The sequence below is a fragment of the Malaclemys terrapin genome, chromosome 1, assembly GCF_027887155.1.
Source record: "Malaclemys terrapin pileata isolate rMalTer1 chromosome 1, rMalTer1.hap1, whole genome shotgun sequence".
Classification (NCBI taxonomy): Eukaryota; Metazoa; Chordata; order Testudines; family Emydidae; genus Malaclemys; species Malaclemys terrapin.
Window position 1 is genome coordinate 216,355,487 of NC_071505.1, and position 20,842 is coordinate 216,376,328.

The 20,842-nt window shown below is 41.3% G+C and overlaps 1 protein-coding gene across 1 annotated transcript; it reads left to right on the forward strand.

Annotated features, from left to right (window-relative positions):
* The first annotated feature begins 4,816 nt into the window (after positions 1-4,816).
* RBBP7 (RB binding protein 7, chromatin remodeling factor) lies at positions 4,817-18,938 on the forward strand. The gene is made up of 12 exons (XM_054007006.1): positions 4,817-5,116; positions 5,493-5,637; positions 6,430-6,575; positions 7,669-7,842; positions 8,566-8,681; positions 11,369-11,529; positions 13,439-13,565; positions 13,763-13,840; positions 15,165-15,241; positions 15,863-15,920; positions 17,195-17,305; positions 18,401-18,938. The coding sequence occupies exons 1-12, from the start codon at positions 5,101-5,103 to the stop codon at positions 18,467-18,469; spliced, it is 1,278 nt and encodes a 425-aa protein (XP_053862981.1). The 5' UTR covers positions 4,817-5,100; the 3' UTR covers positions 18,470-18,938.
* Positions 18,939-20,842: the final 1,904 nt, after the last annotated feature.

The following is a 20,842-nucleotide window of genomic DNA, read 5'->3' on the forward strand; positions in this document are numbered from 1 at the left end:
CACTACCTATGCCGACAGGAGGGCTTCTCCCACTGATATAGGTACTACTCCACCTCTGTCAGAGGCAGTAACTATGTCAACAGGAGAAGCCCTCCCATCAACGTAGTACTGTCTACACTGGATTTTTCACACCCCTGAGAGACAGTTTATAGTGCAGACCTGGCCTTAATTTAGCCATCACACAAGCCTCCTGTGAGGCTCCAGTTTGATGAATCTTAGCAAGCTGGTGACTCTTATTGCTCAGACTTAGCAAGTTTCAGTGAGGCACTGAAGCAAGAGCTGTTCTACCCCTCTGATACCTGTTCTGAGAAAACAAGTGTCATGTGATCAGAAAACCAATGAAATTCAGAGACTGTTACTGAGAAATGTCCAGTAAGAGGAAGAATCATCCTCTGATCTGTCAGGAGGATTCCATTAGTCCAGTGTTTCCCAAACTTGGGACACCGCTTGTGTAGGGAAAGCCCCTGGCCGGCCGGGCCGGTTTGTTTACCTGCCACGTCCGCAGGTCTGGCCGATCACGGCTCCCACTGGCCGCGGTTTGCTGCTCCAAGCCAATGGGAGCTGCTGGAAGTGGCGCGGGCCGAGGGACGTACTGGCCGCCGCTTCCAGCAGCTCCCATTGGCCTGGAGCAGCGAACTGCAGCCAGTGGGAGCCGCGATCAGCCAGACCTGCGGACGCGACAGGTAAACAAACCGGCCCAGCCCACCAGGAGCTTTTCCTACACAAGCAGCGTCCCAAGTTTGGGAACCACTGCATTAGTCTATCATCATCTCCATCCTAAATGTCTTTGTTTGCATTATTATGTTAATGAATGCCATCAATTACTGATCTGTTTAAAGCTGATGAATGTACAAAATCCTGTTTTCCTGAACACTGTTTGTAAATAAACAAGATAGCACCAAAGAAATCCTGACTCTTTCAATCAATTTCTCCTCCTAATGGAAACAACCCAGCAAGGCCCCAAATATCAGCTAACTGCTCAGGCCAAAAGGGGTAATAGTATATTTTATTTACTGGCTACATTAGCTTGTGGTGGTTATAACTTATTTGGTTAGTGTTATGTTTCATTTGCATTGATTTTTTAAAAATAAGATACAACAATAACCACAGGAGTCAATGAATATTACTGACTGTGCTGACAGGGGCATATTATACTTTTGTAAACCTGACCCGTATCATGTAACTGGGGCTAAGGAATAAAGTTCAGACTCTTACTAACATTCCTGTGTGACAGCTTTATTACTCTAACACACAGTTCCAACAGTTATTTCAGTACAGGAAAACTGATATTTTCAATACCTCTGTTGGAAAACATTAACTTTTTAACAGTGACCACTCTAATCTTTTACCAGTTTCTATACTTGAAAAGTGGGTCTAATATTTATTTTTGTGAAGTAATTTTGAGTGTACGGATTGCTGCATATATGCAAAGCATTATTTATTATCAAACAAAAGGCGGTTTCAACTGAAGAGGAACTGTCCAACTGAATTTTGATCTCCCAGGAGTCTGCTTCAGTCCCAAAGCCAAAATGTTTCATTTTCTACAAACATTATATTGGAGCACAGCCCACATGAGCACTGGATATAGTGGGGAGTGGGATGAAAGAGAGAGAAGTTATTCCCCTTCATACTGTGCATCTTTCACAAGTAATTGAGAAGAGAATTTTCCTTTCTTCTTTGAGCCTCTTATGTGCTGCTCGGGCTGTCTCATCAGTGCCAGAGCGTTACCACCTACAGGCCAGAGTCCTAAATTGCATGAATGCAGTCCTTCCCTTTACATCTCCCATCCCCCTTTACCTCTTCCCCTTCTTTTTGCCAGTCCTGCTACATTTTCTCAATTTAATTAACTCAGTTTATTAGCATGCTATAAATGTTACTATCCATTTCTCATTCAGTGAGAGATTACTAGACAGCATGTTGCTTTATCTGCTATCTTTTTCCTCTCTCCAAGCTTTTCCTCATGACTATTTAACATGGGAAATCTAGTAGTGTTTCTGATAATTGGAGGGAATATCTTTCTTGCATTTCGGACATTGCTGTAGGAAGTATCCTTTTGTTTTAATTTATACCATCATATAGATTTCAGAGTAGCAGCCGTGTTAGTCTGTATCTGCAGAAAGAACAGGAGTACTTGTGGCACCTTAGAGACTAACAAATTTATTTGAGCCTAAGCTTATGCTCAAATAAATTTGTTAGTCTCTAAGATGCCACAAGTACCTGTTCTTTTTATTGATTATATAGTTCCTTCTTTCTGTGTTTACACTGAGATCTACACCTGAAAAGTGCTATATAAGAGTTAGATATTATTGTATTACTTTTGTTTTTTTTCCCACTTTAAGTTTATGGTTGCCGATTCTGTGTTTGGTAAGTCCTCCTTAGATCTGTGCATTTTACTAATGTGATAATTCTGCACAGGGATCTATAACACTGTAATTTGTTGTTTTTCCATCTGTTCTTCTAAGTGACTTGAACAGTTTTTGGGGTGGTAGTTTATTCCACTGGTATGCACATTTGACATATCAGAGGCACAATCCAGACTAGTGAGGCGCTGTGTCACCCCTGCCCTGCAACCGTGGTGGTCTTACAATGCCTTGCTGTATTAGCTCCCACCCTGGGCCACTCAAACAGCCTTCCAGCATACAAGCCACACCTTGAGTGTCTGTAGCCTACCAGCTGTACCTTGGCTCTCACCAGCCCTTGTAATACTGCAGGGTGACCCCAACACACACCCCCATCCCAGATCTTCACCCAGAAATTTCTTGTACTACCCAGCCCTCTCCTAGGCAGAACAAATATATTAAATCCATTATTCCTTTAAGGGAATAATATGCCAGTTTATGACCTTAAATAGTTGCCCAAACACTTCAATTTAAACATACTGGATTAGATAAAACAGTAAAACAAATTCATTAACTACAAACAGATAATTTAAAGGGTGTACAAGTAATAAAGCATAAAAGTCAAAAATGGTTACAATAAAACACTAATATTTAAAACCCTTAGTTGCAAAGCAAACTTCCTCACCGCATGCTCCAGCAGATTACTGATCAAACTCTCAGGTTATGACCCCTGCCCTAGGAGTCCAATATCTGGTCCTTTTATCTTCTCAGGTGCAAAGACTGAGGTGGGCAGGGAGAGGGGAGGACTTTCTTGCCCACCTCAGTCTTTGCATCCTTGGGGGGGGGGGTTGTCCCTCCTATTTATAGTTTCCGTCCTCCTCTCAAAAAACATTTCCAACTGAAACCCAGGAGACAAAGAGTCTATGTAAAAGGACAGTACCTGCTGTTTTTTTTCCTCACCTGTTTGAACTTCCTTCATTTTCTCTCCTACTTGATGACTCTGTTTACTGCTTAAATGCAAATTAAGGCAAGCACAAATTCCTTCCTTGTTTGAAACAGATCTGATTTCTGCCTGGGCAGAGCTGTGGGGTTTGGAACATGTGTTAATAATATCATACAGAGGAACCTTGTAATTTCACATGCAATGTTACCACACATATTTTATCAGGAAAATACTAACTAGCAAATTAGGAGTTTTTAAATAATACCTTATGAGACAAACTTTGTACAAAGATTATTACAATAGTGTGTATGGTGTGGATGTAGGGATATATTCCATCACAGAAAATTAGTATAATTAATATCTGGGGAAAATGTTGTATGTGAGTCGATTTGTTTTGTAACTGTGCCTGGAACTTGTAGACATTGTAGTGTTTGAGAACTGTAGATGTATACATTCCTGCTGGTACTTTGTCTAAATGGAGTAGCTGATTATTAAAACAGGGCCCTAGATTTTTCTTATCTTGCAGAATGATTTGAACTATCCTACTGAACAGAGTAAGCAGTACTCCATATAGATCTATATAGTGGCTTCTTTGTATCAGAAAAGAGGGGTTTTTTTTGCCAAAAACTTAAAATTCCTGATAAACGTATGAGGAAGCTCACATCTATGCATTTTAGAGCATGTTCAGTTTGTGTCTCCGTAATACAAACCAAACTGGTTTTGCTTGTGGCAGGCCTTGTCTGAACAACCCTGAGTTTTGGTACTGGCAGGCTGACCTGTAATACTGACATACACCGTTGCCAACTCTCCCTGCTTAAAACTAGTGCGTCTCACTACCTGTGACAGGTTTCAGAGTAGCAGCCGTGTTAGTCTGTACCCGCAAAAAGAACAGGAGTACTTGTGGCACCTTTGGTATGCATCCGAAGAAGTGGGCTGTAGTCCACGAAAGCTTATGCTCTAATAAATGTGTTAGTCTCTAAGGTGCCACAAGTACTCCTGTTCTTTTCACTACCTGTGTTGCACCGAGAGCCCCGCCGCCCAGCACAGCAGCGCTTCAGGCTCCTACCGCTCGGTGTTTTTAAAGAGACGTTTCTCTGTCAGGCCGCGGATAAAAACCTTTATAGGACAGACCCGAAGCTTGGAAAACCCGGGAGTCAATCAAAATACCCCGCCCCCCCCGCCAATCTCCCGCTCTGTTGGGGGCGGGGCGCTGGCCCATGAGCACGTGGGGGGGCGGTGCTGGGGGGGTAGCAGCCACCTCGGGCGCTTGGCCTCAGAGCTACACTGGGGCCCCAGGAGCGCTGACGTCACTGCTTATGCGCGCGGGAGACGAACTCTCTGCGCGGTTTGTTTTGCCGCATCAGACGGGGGGAGGGGCTTGCTGGCCCTGTCGGCCCCCCCATCCTTTGCCCCGCCCTCGCTGTTGGGCGCTCTCCTGCTGCGCATGCGCTTATCTGCCCTGCTGCCTGAGCCAGCCCAGGAAGAGGTGATGGCCGGTGGGCGGGCTTGTTGAGCTGTGGTCCGCCTCGCACGCGCGCTGCTGCTCGTCTCAGCCTCACCGCCCCCGTTCATTGGCCGCTGCCTCGGGGTCGTGGCGGTCTGACCTGGGAGCGCAGCCGGGTCGCTGCGCATGCGCACTGGCGGCGGCGCGGGTTGGAGAGTCGCTCGGAGTGCAAGCCAGCGGTTTGGAGGGAGAACGAGGCCGTCTCGAACCCCAAGGCCGGCGCGCGAGCGGCCGCTTCATCCGCGGCGGAGACGGCGGCGCCAGTTCCGCCGGGGGGAGGGGAGCGCAGCGCGGGAGGGAGCCCCACGCACAAAATGGCGAATAAAGAGAGTAAGAGACGGCGGGGCCCGGCCGGTCCCTGTTCGGGCTGGAGGGTCGGGGGTCGGCCGGTTTCTTCTCCCCGGGCGGGGCGGGACGGGGGCGCCTCCCGACTCCGCGTCTCTCGGGACGGGCTGTCTCTGGGGGCGGGGCGATCCCGGTGCCGCGGGGCTGAGCTGCCCGCAGCGCGGGGAGGGGAGCGCGTGGCCTCGCGGGCGCCGGGCGGAGCCGCCGCTGGGTCTCGCCGCGAGCGGGCTTCGGCTTAGGAACAAATAAAACGTGAGGCCGCGGGTGTTTCCCCTCCCCCACCCGCCCCGGCTCCTGGGAGCCGCCCGCCTAGCGCGCCTCTGTCTGTCTGTCTGTCCCCCCCCCCCCCCCCTGCGTGCAGTGTTCGAGGACACGGTGGAGGAGCGAGTCATCAACGAAGAGTACAAAATCTGGAAGAAGAACACCCCTTTCCTGTATGACCTGGTGATGACCCACGCCCTCGAGTGGCCCAGCCTCACGGTGCAGTGGCTGCCTGATGTAACGAGGTGAGACTCCTACCTGTGCTCCGGTGACCTGCGTAAACTCCCATGCGCCTACACTTTTAGGATAATAGTGAAAGTAACAGCTTGCAAGAGGGAAATAATCTCTTTTTAAGCAGTCAGTCGTGTCTTCAGTATCTGAGCTACTCATCTTGCTTCACTGTGGCTGACTGCTAGGAGTATCAACACTGGAAAATCTGTTTAATGTCAAATGCCTTTAACTTCATTGCCATAGATTTACCATAGTAGGTGCCAGATTTCAGAGTAGCAGCCGTGTTAGTCTGTATCTGCCAAAAGAACAGAAGTACTTGTGGCACCTTAGAGACTAATAAATTTATTAGAGCATAAGCTTTCGTGGACTACAGCATCCGAAGAAGTGGGCTGTAGTCCACGAAAGCTTATGCTCTAATAAATTTGTTAGTCTCTAAGGTGCCACAAGTCCTCCTGTTCTCTTTTCATAGTAGGTGCTGATGTCAAAATGCCTCTATTTAATGTATGTGCACATAGAAGTCTTATTCATACTATTCAAGCGATAGTGACAAGCACTCTAAAAGACTGGGATTTCAGAATTATTAAAGATGTACTTGTTAAATTTACTGATGTCAAGAACATCTGGAGTTCAACTTGTAAACATTTATGCTGATATGCCTAATGTGGCAGGGGAAAATGTTTTTCCCCAATTAATCTGTAGTCTCCCATAGAAATTGGGATGATATGAAAGAACTTTGCCTCAAAATATTTAAAAGTACAATACAACTGTGTTCAGCTTTTTGTAAGACTGTCTGTTTTATTGAACAGGCCTGAAGGAAAGGATTATGCCCTTCATTGGCTAGTGTTGGGAACACATACTTCTGATGAGCAGAACCATTTGGTTGTTGCAAGGGTCCAGATTCCTAACGATGATGCTCAGTTTGATGCTTCTCACTATGATAGTGAGAAGGGAGGTGAGTATTGCGGGAATTTTTAGATTGTGTTCTTCTAGCAGCAGTGTTAAACAGTGCATACCTCGTTTAATTGTCTTCTAACTTGGGTTTTAACTTTAAAAATATTTTCTAAGGGTCTGTTTGTATACTAAACTTGTTTATAGTATATAACAGTGTCTCTCAGCCTTTCCAGACTACTGTACCCCGTTCAGGAGTATTTCACCGCACTTAAAGTCTACTTGCTTACAAAATCAGACTTAAAAGTGTCACAGCACACTATTACTGAAAAATTGCTTATTTTCACCATATAATTTATAAAGTAAATCAATTGGAATATAAATATTGTACTTACATTTCAGTCTGTAGTATATAGAGCAGTATACTCAAGTCAATGTCTGCATTAAATTTTAGTTTGTGCTGACTTTTTATGTCAGTGCTTTTATGTAGCTTGTTATAAAACTAGGCAAATATCTAGATGAGTTGATGTACTCCCTGGAAGACCTCTGCGTACCCCTAGGGGTATGTGTGCGATGGTATATAGTGTAGTTCTAGAGCCTTAATATATTTTACTCTGACCCTTTTTTTAAAAAAATCTGAAAGCTGATAATTCATGTTAAGTATCACAGGGGTAGCCGTGTTAGTCTGAATCTGTAAAAAGCAACAGAGGGTCCTGTGGCACCTTTAAGATTAACAGAAGTATTGGGAGCATAAGCTTTCGTGGGTAAGAACCTCACTTCTTCAGATGCACCTCCTGCAAAAGTCTCCTATTTGACAAATATTGACTTTATTAGGTCTTTCATTTGTGATACTTAAGCTACCTGGTAGACTAGCTTAAGCAAGAGATTTACCCCTCGGAAGGTGTTACGTCTGGTCACTACTTATTGTGATGACCTGTTCAGATTAAGAATACTTCACTGCTTTCAAGATAAGAAGATAACTTTTTAAGATTTTATATTAAAGGAGTATAGTGTAATTAATCTTCCATGTGACTTTTATTACTACATTAAACAACTTGCGATTATGAAAAGCCTGAGAACACTGGCTTAACACACTTGAAATAGTTGACACGATTTTAACCAAAAACCTTTTTTATATGTATTAAAAAAATATATAGAATTTGGCGGCTTTGGATCTGTAACCGGTAAAATTGAAACTGAAATTAAAATTAACCATGAAGGTGAAGTAAATCGTGCTCGCTACATGCCCCAGAACCCCTGCATCATCGCTACAAAAACTCCTTCCTCTGATGTGCTGGTTTTTGATTACACCAAACATCCATCTAAACCAGGTGGGTCAACCTGCTTGAATTTGTATACAATAACTTCTCTAGTATTATAAATGTAGTCTAGATGTAGACATGAGTCTGACAGTAGTCCGGTTTATTGTATTTTGATGCTAAAGCACTAAGGCCTGGTCCACACTAACCCCCTACTTTGGACTAAGGTACGCAAATTCAGCTACGTTAATAACGTAGCTGAAGTCGAAGTACCTTAGTCCGAACTTACCGCGGGTCCAGACGCGGCAGGCAGGCTCCCCCGTCGATGCCGCGTACTCCTCTCGCTGAGCTGGAGTACCGGTGTTGACGGCAAGTACTTCCGGGATCGATCCCAGAAGATCAATCGCTTACATCCGGACCAGGAAGTAAGTATAGATGTACCCTGAGTGTCTGAAGGTGCCTTAACTCCTGTGCTAGTTAAAAACAATTTGGATTAGTTAGAATATGCTTGGGGTAATTAAGTTCAGGAAGTTTGCCTAGGTATTTCAGATTTGAGGTGATAGAGTAGGACCCTCTGTGACTATCTTTAGCTCTCATCAAGTGTCTTATAACCTACTCTGAACACGAAATTGAAAAGCAAATCCTGCTTCTCCCTGTAGTAAGCATATGCAGACCATTTTGAAATTGTATTTTATTTTGCCATGCAAAAATAAAAATTCCATCAATTACAATCCATCATATTCTTCTTGTTTAAAGGAGCTCTAAGAGCTAAACAATGGTTTGGTTCTTTTTCAGACCCAAGTGGAGAATGTAATCCTGACCTTAGGCTAAGAGGACATCAAAAAGAAGGCTATGGTTTATCATGGAATTCCAATTTGAGTGGACACCTTCTCAGTGCATCTGATGATCATGTAAGAAACTAACTTCCCCCTTTGTTAATACAAAACAAAAGGAAGAGTTGCTGATTCACATGGCCTAATAGTATTTTTCCCTATAAAATCTCTTCCACTGGTCTTCTCTGTCCAGTGTACACCAAAATGCCTTCATATTTTTAATTCTAGATGTTCATGTTTCTATCCTTTATACCCTGAAAGCCCACTTACCATAACACATCATCCTTAACAGAAGGAGGTTAATACCTATCCCATAATAGCTACTCGTGTGGGTATTCGGCGCAAAAAAAAAATTAAAAATTCTGCATATTTTATTTGTCAGAATAATGCCAAATCACACCAGTTTCAATTGTTTCTATAATTTATTTAAACTACAGAAAGAAGTCACTAACTATTCAGCATTTCCTAAACACATGAAAGTTGCAAACACTGTAACTAATACCCTGCATTCCAGCTAAATTACATTACAGAACACCAAACAGCCCCCCCCCCCCCCAAAAAAAAAAAAAAGTAGAATGTCATTTTAAATTGCACATGAAAGTCATACAGTTTTTGCTAATCATTGTCCTGGACCTGGCTGGGTATTTTGGGAAGCGTTTGGTTCTGATTGTCCTGATTGAGGGCAAATAAAACATTCACCCAGCAGTCAAAGTCTTTTTTTTTTTTTTTTTTTTTTTTTTTTTATGGGTAAGTAAAATAAATCCTGAGCTGTAATCTAATCTCATTGTGCCACTTTGGCACAGGAAAAAAAGTGAGAAAGCACATAGATCTTCCTAGCTGATTCCCTTACTGTCACTTTTAAGACTTTACATCATTCTGGCAATGTAGGGGCCTTAAAACCTTTACAGGTTTTAAGCTCCTGGGGGAGTTGACTGAGAATGGGAACAGTTAACTAACAATAGGAACATTAACAATGGTTTTGTTTTGTTTGGTTTTGTTTTTTTACATTTTGGGGGGGGCGGTGGGATCTGCCTGAGGGGTGTCGTCCGCCGTGTCCCCCACCATTATGAGAGCGGGGGGGTGGGGTGGGGAGACGACGACCAAACACCGGAGGCAGGAGGGGAAAGGGGAACAGGTCGACCACTTCTCCCTGCTAGACTGCAGGCAGGGGAGGACGGCGCCAGACGGGGATGGCTAGATGGGGGGGGGGGGGGGGGGGAGAGCTATCAAGGACTTGTGCGGGTCGGTCACCGACTCAGGATGGGAATCCGGCTCCTCTAGCTGCACTAAGGGAATGGGGGATATAACTGCATTGGGGGTGTGTGTGCAGTGAAACGGGCAAACTCAAACGGGAGGGCACAAGCGCACAGGAGTGTGTGGGGGGGGGCATGGGCGCATGAGGGGAGGGGCTAATTAGGGCAAGGGGGGCCGCAGGGGGAGGGAAACAACCAGGCTGTTACTGGGCAGGCAGACTGCTGCTGCTGCTACATTTCTGCCTCAGAGAATGAGATCAATTTAACCATCAACAGCAACATTAACAATGGTTGCTTTTTTTTTTAACTTAAAGGTCTTTATTTTCAAAAATTGTTATGTTTTAAATCCTTAAATTACTACATTTAAGAGCAGTATATGATCACATTTGCTTAGCTGTACGATCTTCTGATTAAGGAACAATAGTGGTTTTAACACCATCACTAGAGGCCAAGTCTGTTTTATTTAACTGGAACACCATGAACTGGAAAATACAGCCCTCTGTACTACTACTGGGTGCTCTAAAACTTTTGGATCATCCCCATACAGAATCTTGGCCTTTTTCTAGGCAGGCAGGGTGCTGCATTTCTGCCTTTGGGACGGAGCCTGCCTTGTGCATAATAAAAAGCCCTACCCCTCCACGCCAGTCTCTCTCGCTTGTTGGCATGCATGCATGCCCAACCCTGCCACCTGACGGTGATCAACGTCTCCCACAAAGGCATGCATGCCCAGCCCCCCTCCCTATGCAGTGATTTGTGTCTCGGAGGCTGGTCCAGGCACGCTGGAACAGATGCTCAGCCTGGACTGCCGGGGAAGAGGCACGTGTCCCCTCGCAGATTTTTTTGTATCTTTCTGCATGGAGGGCACAGAAATATGCAGACCATATGGAGGTGCTGAATTTTGTCAGGAGTAAATAGCCAAAGGGTTTGTTATTGAATGGCATGATACAATCTCTCTCTTCTCCTCCCCTGTCTCCTAAAGAAATTGCTGAATGAATGTTATATTTGCACTAAAGACACAAACCTGTGAGATGAGGTTAATGTCTTGGGTTGCAGCAGCATCTGTGGAAATCTTTTCTTTTAGTCTCCCTTTCTTTCTCTGTCCTTCCTTCCCCAGTAAACCCTGCTTTGGTATTTGGTGGACTACAAAAACTACATTCTAATAAAGTCTGGGCAGAGACCCCAGTAGGAATATCATAGACTCCCTTTGGCTTTAGTAAGCTTTTTTTTATAGGCAGTTATGAGGGTGATGTGTAAGGGCATAACTTTATTAAATAAGGCTTTTTAAAAGACAAGAATGATGGTCTCAAGTTACAGAAAACACTCGAATGCCAGCAGTGTGGCATAACTATGTTAACAGTTTTAAAACCTCTGAATATTGAACTTGTATTCTGATGTCAGACAACATAATTGGAATACAACTAGATTACCATCCATATACTGAAAGATTTACACCAAGGAAAGCAAGTCTGAACAATAAATTACATTGTATTAAAATGTGACTTTTGTCTGCAGACTGTTTGTCTGTGGGATGTAAGTGCAGGACCAAAAGAAGGCAAAGTTGTTGATGCTAAAGCAATCTTTACTGGACATTCTGCAGTAGTAGAAGATGTGGCATGGCATCTGCTTCATGAATCTTTATTTGGATCAGTTGCTGATGATCAGAAGCTTATGATGTAAGTTTGGGAGGAGAGTTGGGGGTGGGGAGAAACTGAGCAGTTCTCTGGAACTTACAATTCCCTGTTTGTCAATGCAACTGTCTAGACAAGCACTGCACACTGCCTAATTTAAAAAAAAAATATCTACTCAGGCTTTGAGGTGGCCTGTAATCCTAAAATACTCTAGCCTTCTGTTGCATTAACATGAAGCTAAATCACCTAGATTTTACAGCATTACTTGTATTTCTAGGAATCTGGATAGGAATAATCCTAAATGTGCCTTTCCTTCTATTTGTTTTACTGTTCAATGTTGCCTTTCTTACTAAGACTACATTGTAAATATAGACCTATGGTTAAACAAGTGGTGAACGGGAGTCATGATTTTACAGTTTCTCTAGTGACCTACATATTTTGGGTACTTTTATGGTCCCATCATTGTAGGTCCAAAGCCATGTTGCTGTGATCCACAGAACCCCTGCTCAGCTGCCACCTAATCTTGTGGGTGTCTAAAATCACTAGATGCCTAAATTTCTGCTGTAAAAAGTTCCTTAGCATGTACGTTTCTACCTCCAAACATGTGCATTGCTGCCTTAGGTAGGCATCCGCACACCTAAGCCCCACTGCAATTCTCAAACCCTGTGAAGATCGGTGTTGCCCTCCCTATCTCTCCTGTGGGCTGGATCTGGCAGGTGTTTGATCTGAGCACAAAACAGCCACTTGGTTATGGCATATACTGAGAGGTAGAGGAGAGAGTGTTTCTCAGTCTCGCCTGTTGAAGTTGTTCCACTTTAGCCCAATGAATGTTTGTAATATAGAGACAGTGAGGATGATTCTGTAGTCCATTGGTAGGGCACTTGACTGAGAATTGGGAAACCGTGCTCAAATCCATTCTCGAAAATCATGCAGAAGGAGGAATTTAACCTGGGTCTCCCATATTCCAGTTGAGTACCCTAACCAACTGAGCTAAAAGTTATAGGGAAGGCTGTCACTGCTGCTCCCTCCTCAAGTCCTTCTGTTTAGCTGAGGCTGTGTGCCTCAATCTTATGTATTTATCCTCACAACGCCCAGGAATTACAGTAGAAGGGGCACAGAGCGGCTCAGTGACTTGACTAAGGTCACAAATGGAGTGTGCAGTGGAGCAGAAAATTGAACCTAGGCCTCACCAAGTTTTATGCTGGTGCCCTAACCCCTGGATCATCCTTCCCCTTGATTGACCTGATAATTCTATTTAAAAGCAAGCTGTAAATACCATCAGGTCAGGTGGACTGACTAAATATTAATCTAGTGCTGTGAACTTTTCAGAGATGTGAGGAATCCAATCACATCTGTTTGCTCTAACAAATTACTTGACAGACTAATCATTCCCCTTGATAAAAGGGAAAACTCTTGAGGTTGTACAGTGAATGCTTTGCTTTTGCCAAAAGGTGAAATACCTAGCTGCCATAAATCTTCTAACTGATTAGTATGTTCTAAGACAGATGAGATTGTACTAGTATGGAATGACAAATGACTCTCAATCCCTTCCTCCCCCCCGCCCCCTTTTTTTTTTTTTTAAATGTTGAAACTTGTGTACCACGCTTTTCAGCCTGGAAGGAATGTTTTAGTCCCAAAGTAATGTGTGTTAACATACAGATATTTAATGTGTACAGTTTTTATGTAGTATGAAATGAGTGCTATCTTTGTGACCAATGTTCATTCCACTTATAGCCTGTTTAGATGAAAAGTTAGTGCGCGGCATACTAGTGTGCTGTAGATCCACACACACTAGCTTGCTGGATGCGAACTGTTCATTTAGACGAGTCTTCAGACTGGGCTGTTTCAAGTGCTGAATAGGGTTTAGTGTGTGAGAATTGGTTCTCCCTTCTACCACCTTTGACTGGCATTTTTTGTGTGTTCTTCCTTCTTCCCACCCCTTCATCCAAAAAAGTTGGGACACGAGGTCCAATACTACATCCAAGCCAAGTCATTCTGTAGATGCCCATACAGCCGAGGTCAACTGCCTGTCCTTCAATCCCTACAGCGAGTTCATTCTAGCAACTGGTTCTGCTGACAAGGTGTTTTACTTACGTATATTTTTAACATCCTATACAAATTGAATGTATATGCTCCTAAAAGTGTGCTTAGACATTAGTCACAAATGTCAATAAAACAAGTGCAACGGATAGCTAAAATGTATTAATTTAAAATTGAATAACTTCAGAGGCTTTTGGAGTAAAGGTACCTTATTTATTTTTTCCCCTTTCCCTCACAGACTGTGGCTTTGTGGGATCTACGAAACCTTAAATTAAAACTTCATTCTTTTGAGTCTCACAAGGATGAAATCTTTCAGGTGGGCAGAAGACAAATGAATAACTTAAAGGTTTTAGAATAAGGTTGTGCATATTGCTGAGAGCTCCGGATCAGGTGGGAATTTGGTTTGGTTTGGAATTCTGATATTGTGATCAATTGAAATATATCTGATCACTGAGATCTGTTGCAAGAACTAATAGCTGAACTAATGCCACCATTAAGCCTTAATTTAAGCAACATAGGTAATGTGAGTAGACTTTTTTTTTTCTCTTCTCCCCCAAAGTATATTCATGAGTCTGCCAGCTTTCTAACTTGCTGCTTTAACAGCAGCACACACACTGGCATTTTATGGGAAATGCTTAGATGCTTTCTCACTATGGTTAAAATAAAATTAATAGGGCAAGTATAAAAGCTCAACAGCTTTTCTCAGAATAATTTAAAACAAGTCTTGTCTATGTATCTGTGCCTCCCCAAAATCCTTCAATGTGCCCTGAAAGATACAGATTTGGGCTATTTCCGATGGGTAAAGAATAGAGTCTGAAGTTGGGGACCCCTCTCAAAGAACTCCTGGGCACCAGTTTCCTCTCAGAGGGTTCTCCAGCTTTGAGCACTCTGCACCATGGCATGTGGGGAGAGATGGTCCTTAACATTAGCAGATCACAAGCCATTTATGGCTTATAGATGACAACCAACTCTCCAAAACCAACTGGTAACTAATCAGCCAGTTAGATCCAGAAGATTGCTTTCACGTGCAGCTGAAAAGATATACGCACAGGGAAGCTGTGTTTTTTGTTTATCAAAAAATCTCCTAAAATATGTATGGTTGAAGTCAGGAGTATAAGACTTAGCTTGACCCAGACTCATGTTCCTAAAATATGTATTTCCAAAAAAAAAATTCACGAACAGAAGGCAACTCTAATTCCAAATACTCCCTTAAATCTGTGTGACTTTATTCAATGACTTTCATTTTATGTATGATTAGGCAAGTTTACAAGTGATTTGCAGACATACTTGACCATTGTAGAAAATGGAACTAAATAATACTGACACTTTATGGTAGTATAGCAGTTTTAATGGTATATTTCTTGTGGTTGGATTTCTTCTATGAGGAAACTTAAGATCCTCTGAATTGGAGGAAAGCCTTGATGTTGGGGTACATGAAGTGAGAAGTAGTCTATATATTTGAGTCATCTTCTCTAAATTTGTCCTTTTTATTAAAAATGTTGATCAGTTATGGCTGTAGCAGTTCAAGCATTGATAGTTAAAACTGGCAATGTTGGTCACATCTAAAGTTACTAGTTCAGAATACATACAAAGACATGAACATTATACTCCTATTTTCAAGAGATGTTCTCTTCTTACAGGTTCACTGGTCTCCTCATAATGAAACAATTCTTGCTTCAAGTGGGACTGATCGTCGGCTAAATGTATGGGATCTAAGGTAAAGAGTGATTCTGTTCCTTTATTTAAAACCTATGTGGAGATAGCAGACACACATCCAATATATGCAGTAGGCTTTGCATTTGTACTTAAAAAAAATTAAGCCTACAATTTAGGCATAAGCTATTTTCTGTTTAAAAACTAGCAAACTTCAGTGTAGGAATACTATCCTGTCTTTTTATTGATCTTTGCCAGTTAAGTTAAAAAAAAAAAAAAAAAAAAAAAAAAACCACTTCTGAATAACTCTGCATGTCTCCTTTTCCTCCTCCCCTCCCCCCCGGTCTTTTTAGTAATAAGTGATCTCTTCCCCAAGGGTCCTTTATTGATCTAATCTGCAGAATCTGATTTTTTCAGTGGTGATGACCCATGTTTGAGGATTAAAACTTCGGGTGAAGAATAAGCAGCAAGAGTAGGAATTGAAAACAAAGATATTTTCTCAGCGCAAGTGCCCCTGATAAGAGAAAGGCATAGTCCTCCATTAGCTATTCCTTTTTTTTTAAACCTTAATTCCCAAATTGACTTCTTGCCCACTTAAATGAGATAACTATATTGATGTTGGAACTACTTCAAGATTTTAAGGGTTTAATTACACTTCCTTTAAACAGCATTGTTTTCTTTACAGTAAAATTGGAGAAGAGCAATCTGCAGAGGATGCAGAAGATGGGCCTCCTGAACTTCTGGTACGTATTTGCTGCCTTTAGCTTGGAGACCTGCTGATGCCTCATAAGAACTTATATCTTTATTCTTAGACTAAAGAACTGCAATAGCAGACCAGACCAATAATCTGTCTAATCCAGGAATTTACTTCGGGCAAATTCTTCAACGTCCCACTATCTCTCGGTACTTGATTGTGGCTCTCAACTGCTAAGTGAGTTTTAAGGCAGTGGTTCTTAATGCTCCTTTGTATGAGTGCTGCGCAGAGTGCCATTGCTGCAGTAGGTCTGCAATGTTACCTATATCCAAGGTCAGGTAAAGTGTAGAAAACACAGCTGTAGGTTATACTTTTAACTATGTATAAACCAAAACTAACCTACTACCTCAAGTTATCATTGAAACAAAGTATAGTGTTTAATGTTTCCTAGATTAGGTAGTCATTTAGGGTTCTTAGCAACTTCATGCTGCTATAAATGGCTGCGTTGCTAATAGCAACTTTACAGGGAAAGGAAATAATCTGAAATAGCTTCTTTAGTTCATGTTAGGCTCTCCATCAAATGATTTACAAGCAACCACTATATTTTGTGCACAACTATGTAGGAAAACAGTTGCTAATGGTTGACTTCCACGTCCAGTAATAACTCTTCATCTTGCTTCTGGGTAAAATAACCTAATAAAGAGCTTTTTGAAAAAGCAGGAGGCTGCTGTGCCAAGTAACTCAGGTAGCAAGAATCCTTTTTTTAAAATGGTGTTTCCTGCCTTCTCCTCAACAGTCCTAATCTGAAATGTTTGTGTGTGGGCGGCATTTACATGTTGTTTGTGGCGTACGTGTTAAGGCAGCTACTTTAAAACTGCACCTCAGATCTCCACTTAAAGTAGAATGCCAGAGTTAAGAACTGACTAGTCAGCTCCACACACCTCATTTGGAATTAGGCAGCAGCAGAGATGTGGGAAGAGAGAGGCAAATACAGGACAGTACTGTGTTTAAGCTTAAACTACTAAAAAAGAGAGAGCAGCATTTTTCTACTGCATAGTCAAGTTTCAAAGCTGTATTAAGTCAATGTTCAGTTGTAAACTTTTGAAAGAACAACCATAACACTTTGTTCAGAGTTTCGAACATTTCTGAGTTACAAACGAACAACCTCTGTTCCCTAGGTGTTTGTAACTCTGAGGTTCTTCTGTACATAGTTATACCTTAGTTTTACTTTGTTTGCTAATGAGAATAGTAAATTAAAATATTTCACTACTTTGATGATTGTCTAGAGATGTCTTGGGTCATTAAATTTGATCTTATTAACAGTTTATTCATGGAGGACACACTGCAAAGATTTCAGATTTTAGTTGGAACCCTAACGAACCCTGGGTAATCTGCTCTGTATCTGAGGACAACATAATGCAAATATGGCAAATGGTGAGTGTCAGAACTTAATTTCTGCATTGCTTTCAGCTTCATTATATAAATGAAAAAGGAGGTTATTCTTCTCTTTAAAAAGTCTTTAAAAAAAGATAGTCTATGTCTCATGTAGGCAATCTTTTTCCTCAAGTTAAATCCATTTAGTTAATGACCTGAACATTAAGACTAATATTCATACAAAAAAAGTTCTGTTATGACTTTTGTATATCATTTTGAATTTTATTAAGGATAAATTGAACTAGAAATGGCTAATTTCTAATATATACCAAAAATATCCATTTCAACAGATGAGTTAACTGGAGCTAAGTTGATATTTTAGTATCTTCAAAAGAAGGAAAAATAGATCTTCAGAGTGAGTTTGTAGATATTGCAGGTTTATATGTGCTATGCTATCCAGAATCTAAGCTTTTGTTTTACAAATGGCTTCTAGAACTCCTAATTGCAAAGTTAACTGCATTTTTAAGACTTCTGGGAGTCATGTTGGCAGTCATTAATCCTAGCTAGTTATAGGATCTTAGTAGTAAAAGAGGAAGCCCTACATCATCAGAGGCCCTGTAAAGGCAGGACCATTGCCTGACAGCATTCATTTAATATAAATTGACACCACAAGAGTTTTGCCAGAAAACCGCAGCCACTTAAAAACATCAACTAAATGTATATACAGATGTACCTCCCCTTCTATCCACTTGAGTTTTTTTTCCTTGTAAATTGAAGGATGTGTGTTTTTGGAAGCAATTACTACTGGGATAGGAGTTTTAAAGTAAGACTGAAACTGGACATGAGACCGGGACAAAATCTTTTGGGTAAAGAGCTAAATGGATTAGGATTAGCCTAAAGTGCATCAATTTAAAACATTGTATACATACTTTTAATATTAGTGTTGATTAGTCTAGCCGTTTTACATAATCTTAAAACTGACTTCCCTCTTTAAAGTCAGGGAAAGGGATACTTCTGAGAAAACAATCCTGTTCTCAAAGTGCATCAGTTTCCTCACTTCTGCAATCATATGTCTTCTAAGATTAGAAAAAATACTGTTAATCAAATGTGCCTATCACTTTTTGATACTTGTAATGCAATAACTTGTGTCTCTAGGCTGAAAACATTTATAATGATGAAGAACCAGATATAGCAGCATCAGAACTGGAGGGTCAAGGAACATAACTTTCTCCTTAGGAAAAGGAAGACAAGAATGTTGGGTGTTTGTGAAGTGGCTGACATTCATATAAATTATGTTATTGTTTGTTTTTTTGACTACTATATACATTCAAAATATTCTCAGTTGAATGTAATGCTTATACCAATGCTCGATTTTTATCGAGCACAAAGCTTGTATAGTTGAATTTAATGGGATATCCCTGATTTTTTTTTTTTTTTTTTTTTTTTTTTTGGCACCTTGAAGTGAGCTATAGCAAACTGTACAGCATTTAGGTATTGGGGAAAATAAGTGACTGAATACCAATGTCTATTTTTAAAACAAGCTTGCAGATTCCTGTAAATGATTAGACAACTCAAAATCCTCACTTTTCCTAGACTAAATGCATAAATGTTTTTATCATATGTAAAATGAGCTTTTCACTTTTACAGAACACTTCCTGTTTGGCTTTGCATAAATAAACTTTTTTGAAGAAAATGTTTGGTGTATTAATTGAAGAAGAAAATCTAACTACTGCCCAGTGGCAGTGCTCTCCAAAGAATAGGGTGGGTACCTTTCCATGTTTGTCTGCATAGATGTAGAAAGTTGTGGAGGGGCATGTGAGTTACCTGCTGCCTGATGCTAAAGCTTAATACTTAAACAGCTGTCCCCATTGTTCCCTCTCTTAGTATTTCTAATGATATTTAGCTGTAGGGCTAAAGTATAAATGAGGTCTGGATGGAGAGACAGATTATGATCTCAGAGGCACTTTAATGAAAGTCAAAACAAGTTACCTGTAGATATCTTCTTGGAAAAAGACACTTTTCTTGTACTTGAACTTTATAAAGGACATCTTGCTCTGTGGCTAGATGGTCAACTTTCAAATCCTTGTGTAAGTCTTCAGCAATGCTGTCCATGAGGTTACTTTAAACCCAAAATCTTCATATTAAAATCAGTTGTTGTTTAGGTATCATGGGAGAGGCTCCATACAAATATTATAAACTGCTGTGTAGGAAGACCTCATTATTATAATAATAGTCATATACTTGTGGCCATAGTGCATGCTATATTATCTGGCTAGTCAAATATATTTTTGTAGCATCCTCACTGTGTGGAGTGAAATACAAAAATAGACCTAGGAAAGGAGAGCGGATGTTTCACTCTGTATGTATCTGAAATGGCATCCAACTGTTGGAGTAAACAATGTATTTTAGCTAACTAAATTGGATACATCTAGACAACACTTCTATTGAATTTGGATGCATCAGCCTTTGAGGCAAGTGTCTCCGTAGCTGTAGAGGAGTAACATATTCTAGTCCTGTCTCTTAAATTAGTTATCTGCAAGCTCTTTAATTTCACTGTTTTAATAGGGAAAATATACCTATCCTCAATACATGTATGAGTCCCTGTGAAGAGAAAGGATCTCTGTTTTGGGGTGGGCCCATATCACACACAAGAATGACCATACTGGGTCAGACTAATGGTCCATCTAGACCAGCGTCCTGTCTTCTGATAGTGGCCGATACCAGATGCTTCAGAGGGAATGAACAGAATAGGGCAATTGAGTGATTCATCCTCTGTCATCCAGTCCCAATATCTAGCAGTCAGTTGCATCCCTGACCACCTTGGCCAATAGCCTTGATGGCCCTATCCTCCATGAACTTACCTAATTATTTTTTGAACCCAGTTATGCTTTTGGCCTTCACAACATCCCTGGGCAATGAATTCCATAGGATGACTGCACTATGTGAAGAAGTACTTCCTTTTGTTTGTTTTAAACCTGCTGCCTGTTAATTTCATTAGGTAACCCGCTGCTTTTTGTGTTTGTGAAGGGGTAAATAACACTTCCTCCACACTATTCATGATTTTATAGATCTCTATCATATAGCCTCTCAGTCATCTCTTTTCCAAGCTGAACAGTCCCATTCTTTTTAATCTCTCCTCCAGTGGAACTTATTCAATTCCCCTAATCCTTTTTGTTGCCCTTCTCTGTACCTTTTCCAATTCTAAGTATTTTCTGAGAGAGGGTGACCAGAACCACATGCAGTTTTCAAGATGTGGGTGTGCTGTGGATTTATATAGTGGCATTTTAATACTTAGTATTAGCTACTATTACTAGCTTTTTTGACTGCTGCTGTACACTGAGTGGATAGTTTCAGAGAACTGTCCATGACTCCTAAGATCTTTCTTCAGTGGTAACAGCTAATTTAGACCCTGTCGTTTTGTGTATATATATTTCAGATTGTTTTCCAATGTGCATTACTTTGCATTTATCAATATTGAATTTCATCTGCCATTTTCTTGTCCAGTCACCCGGGGTGGCATTTTTTTGATCCCTTTACTGGCTTTTTTTAAGAGGGGGTATACATTTTATTTGAACCTCTATTATGGTGTTTTAAAAA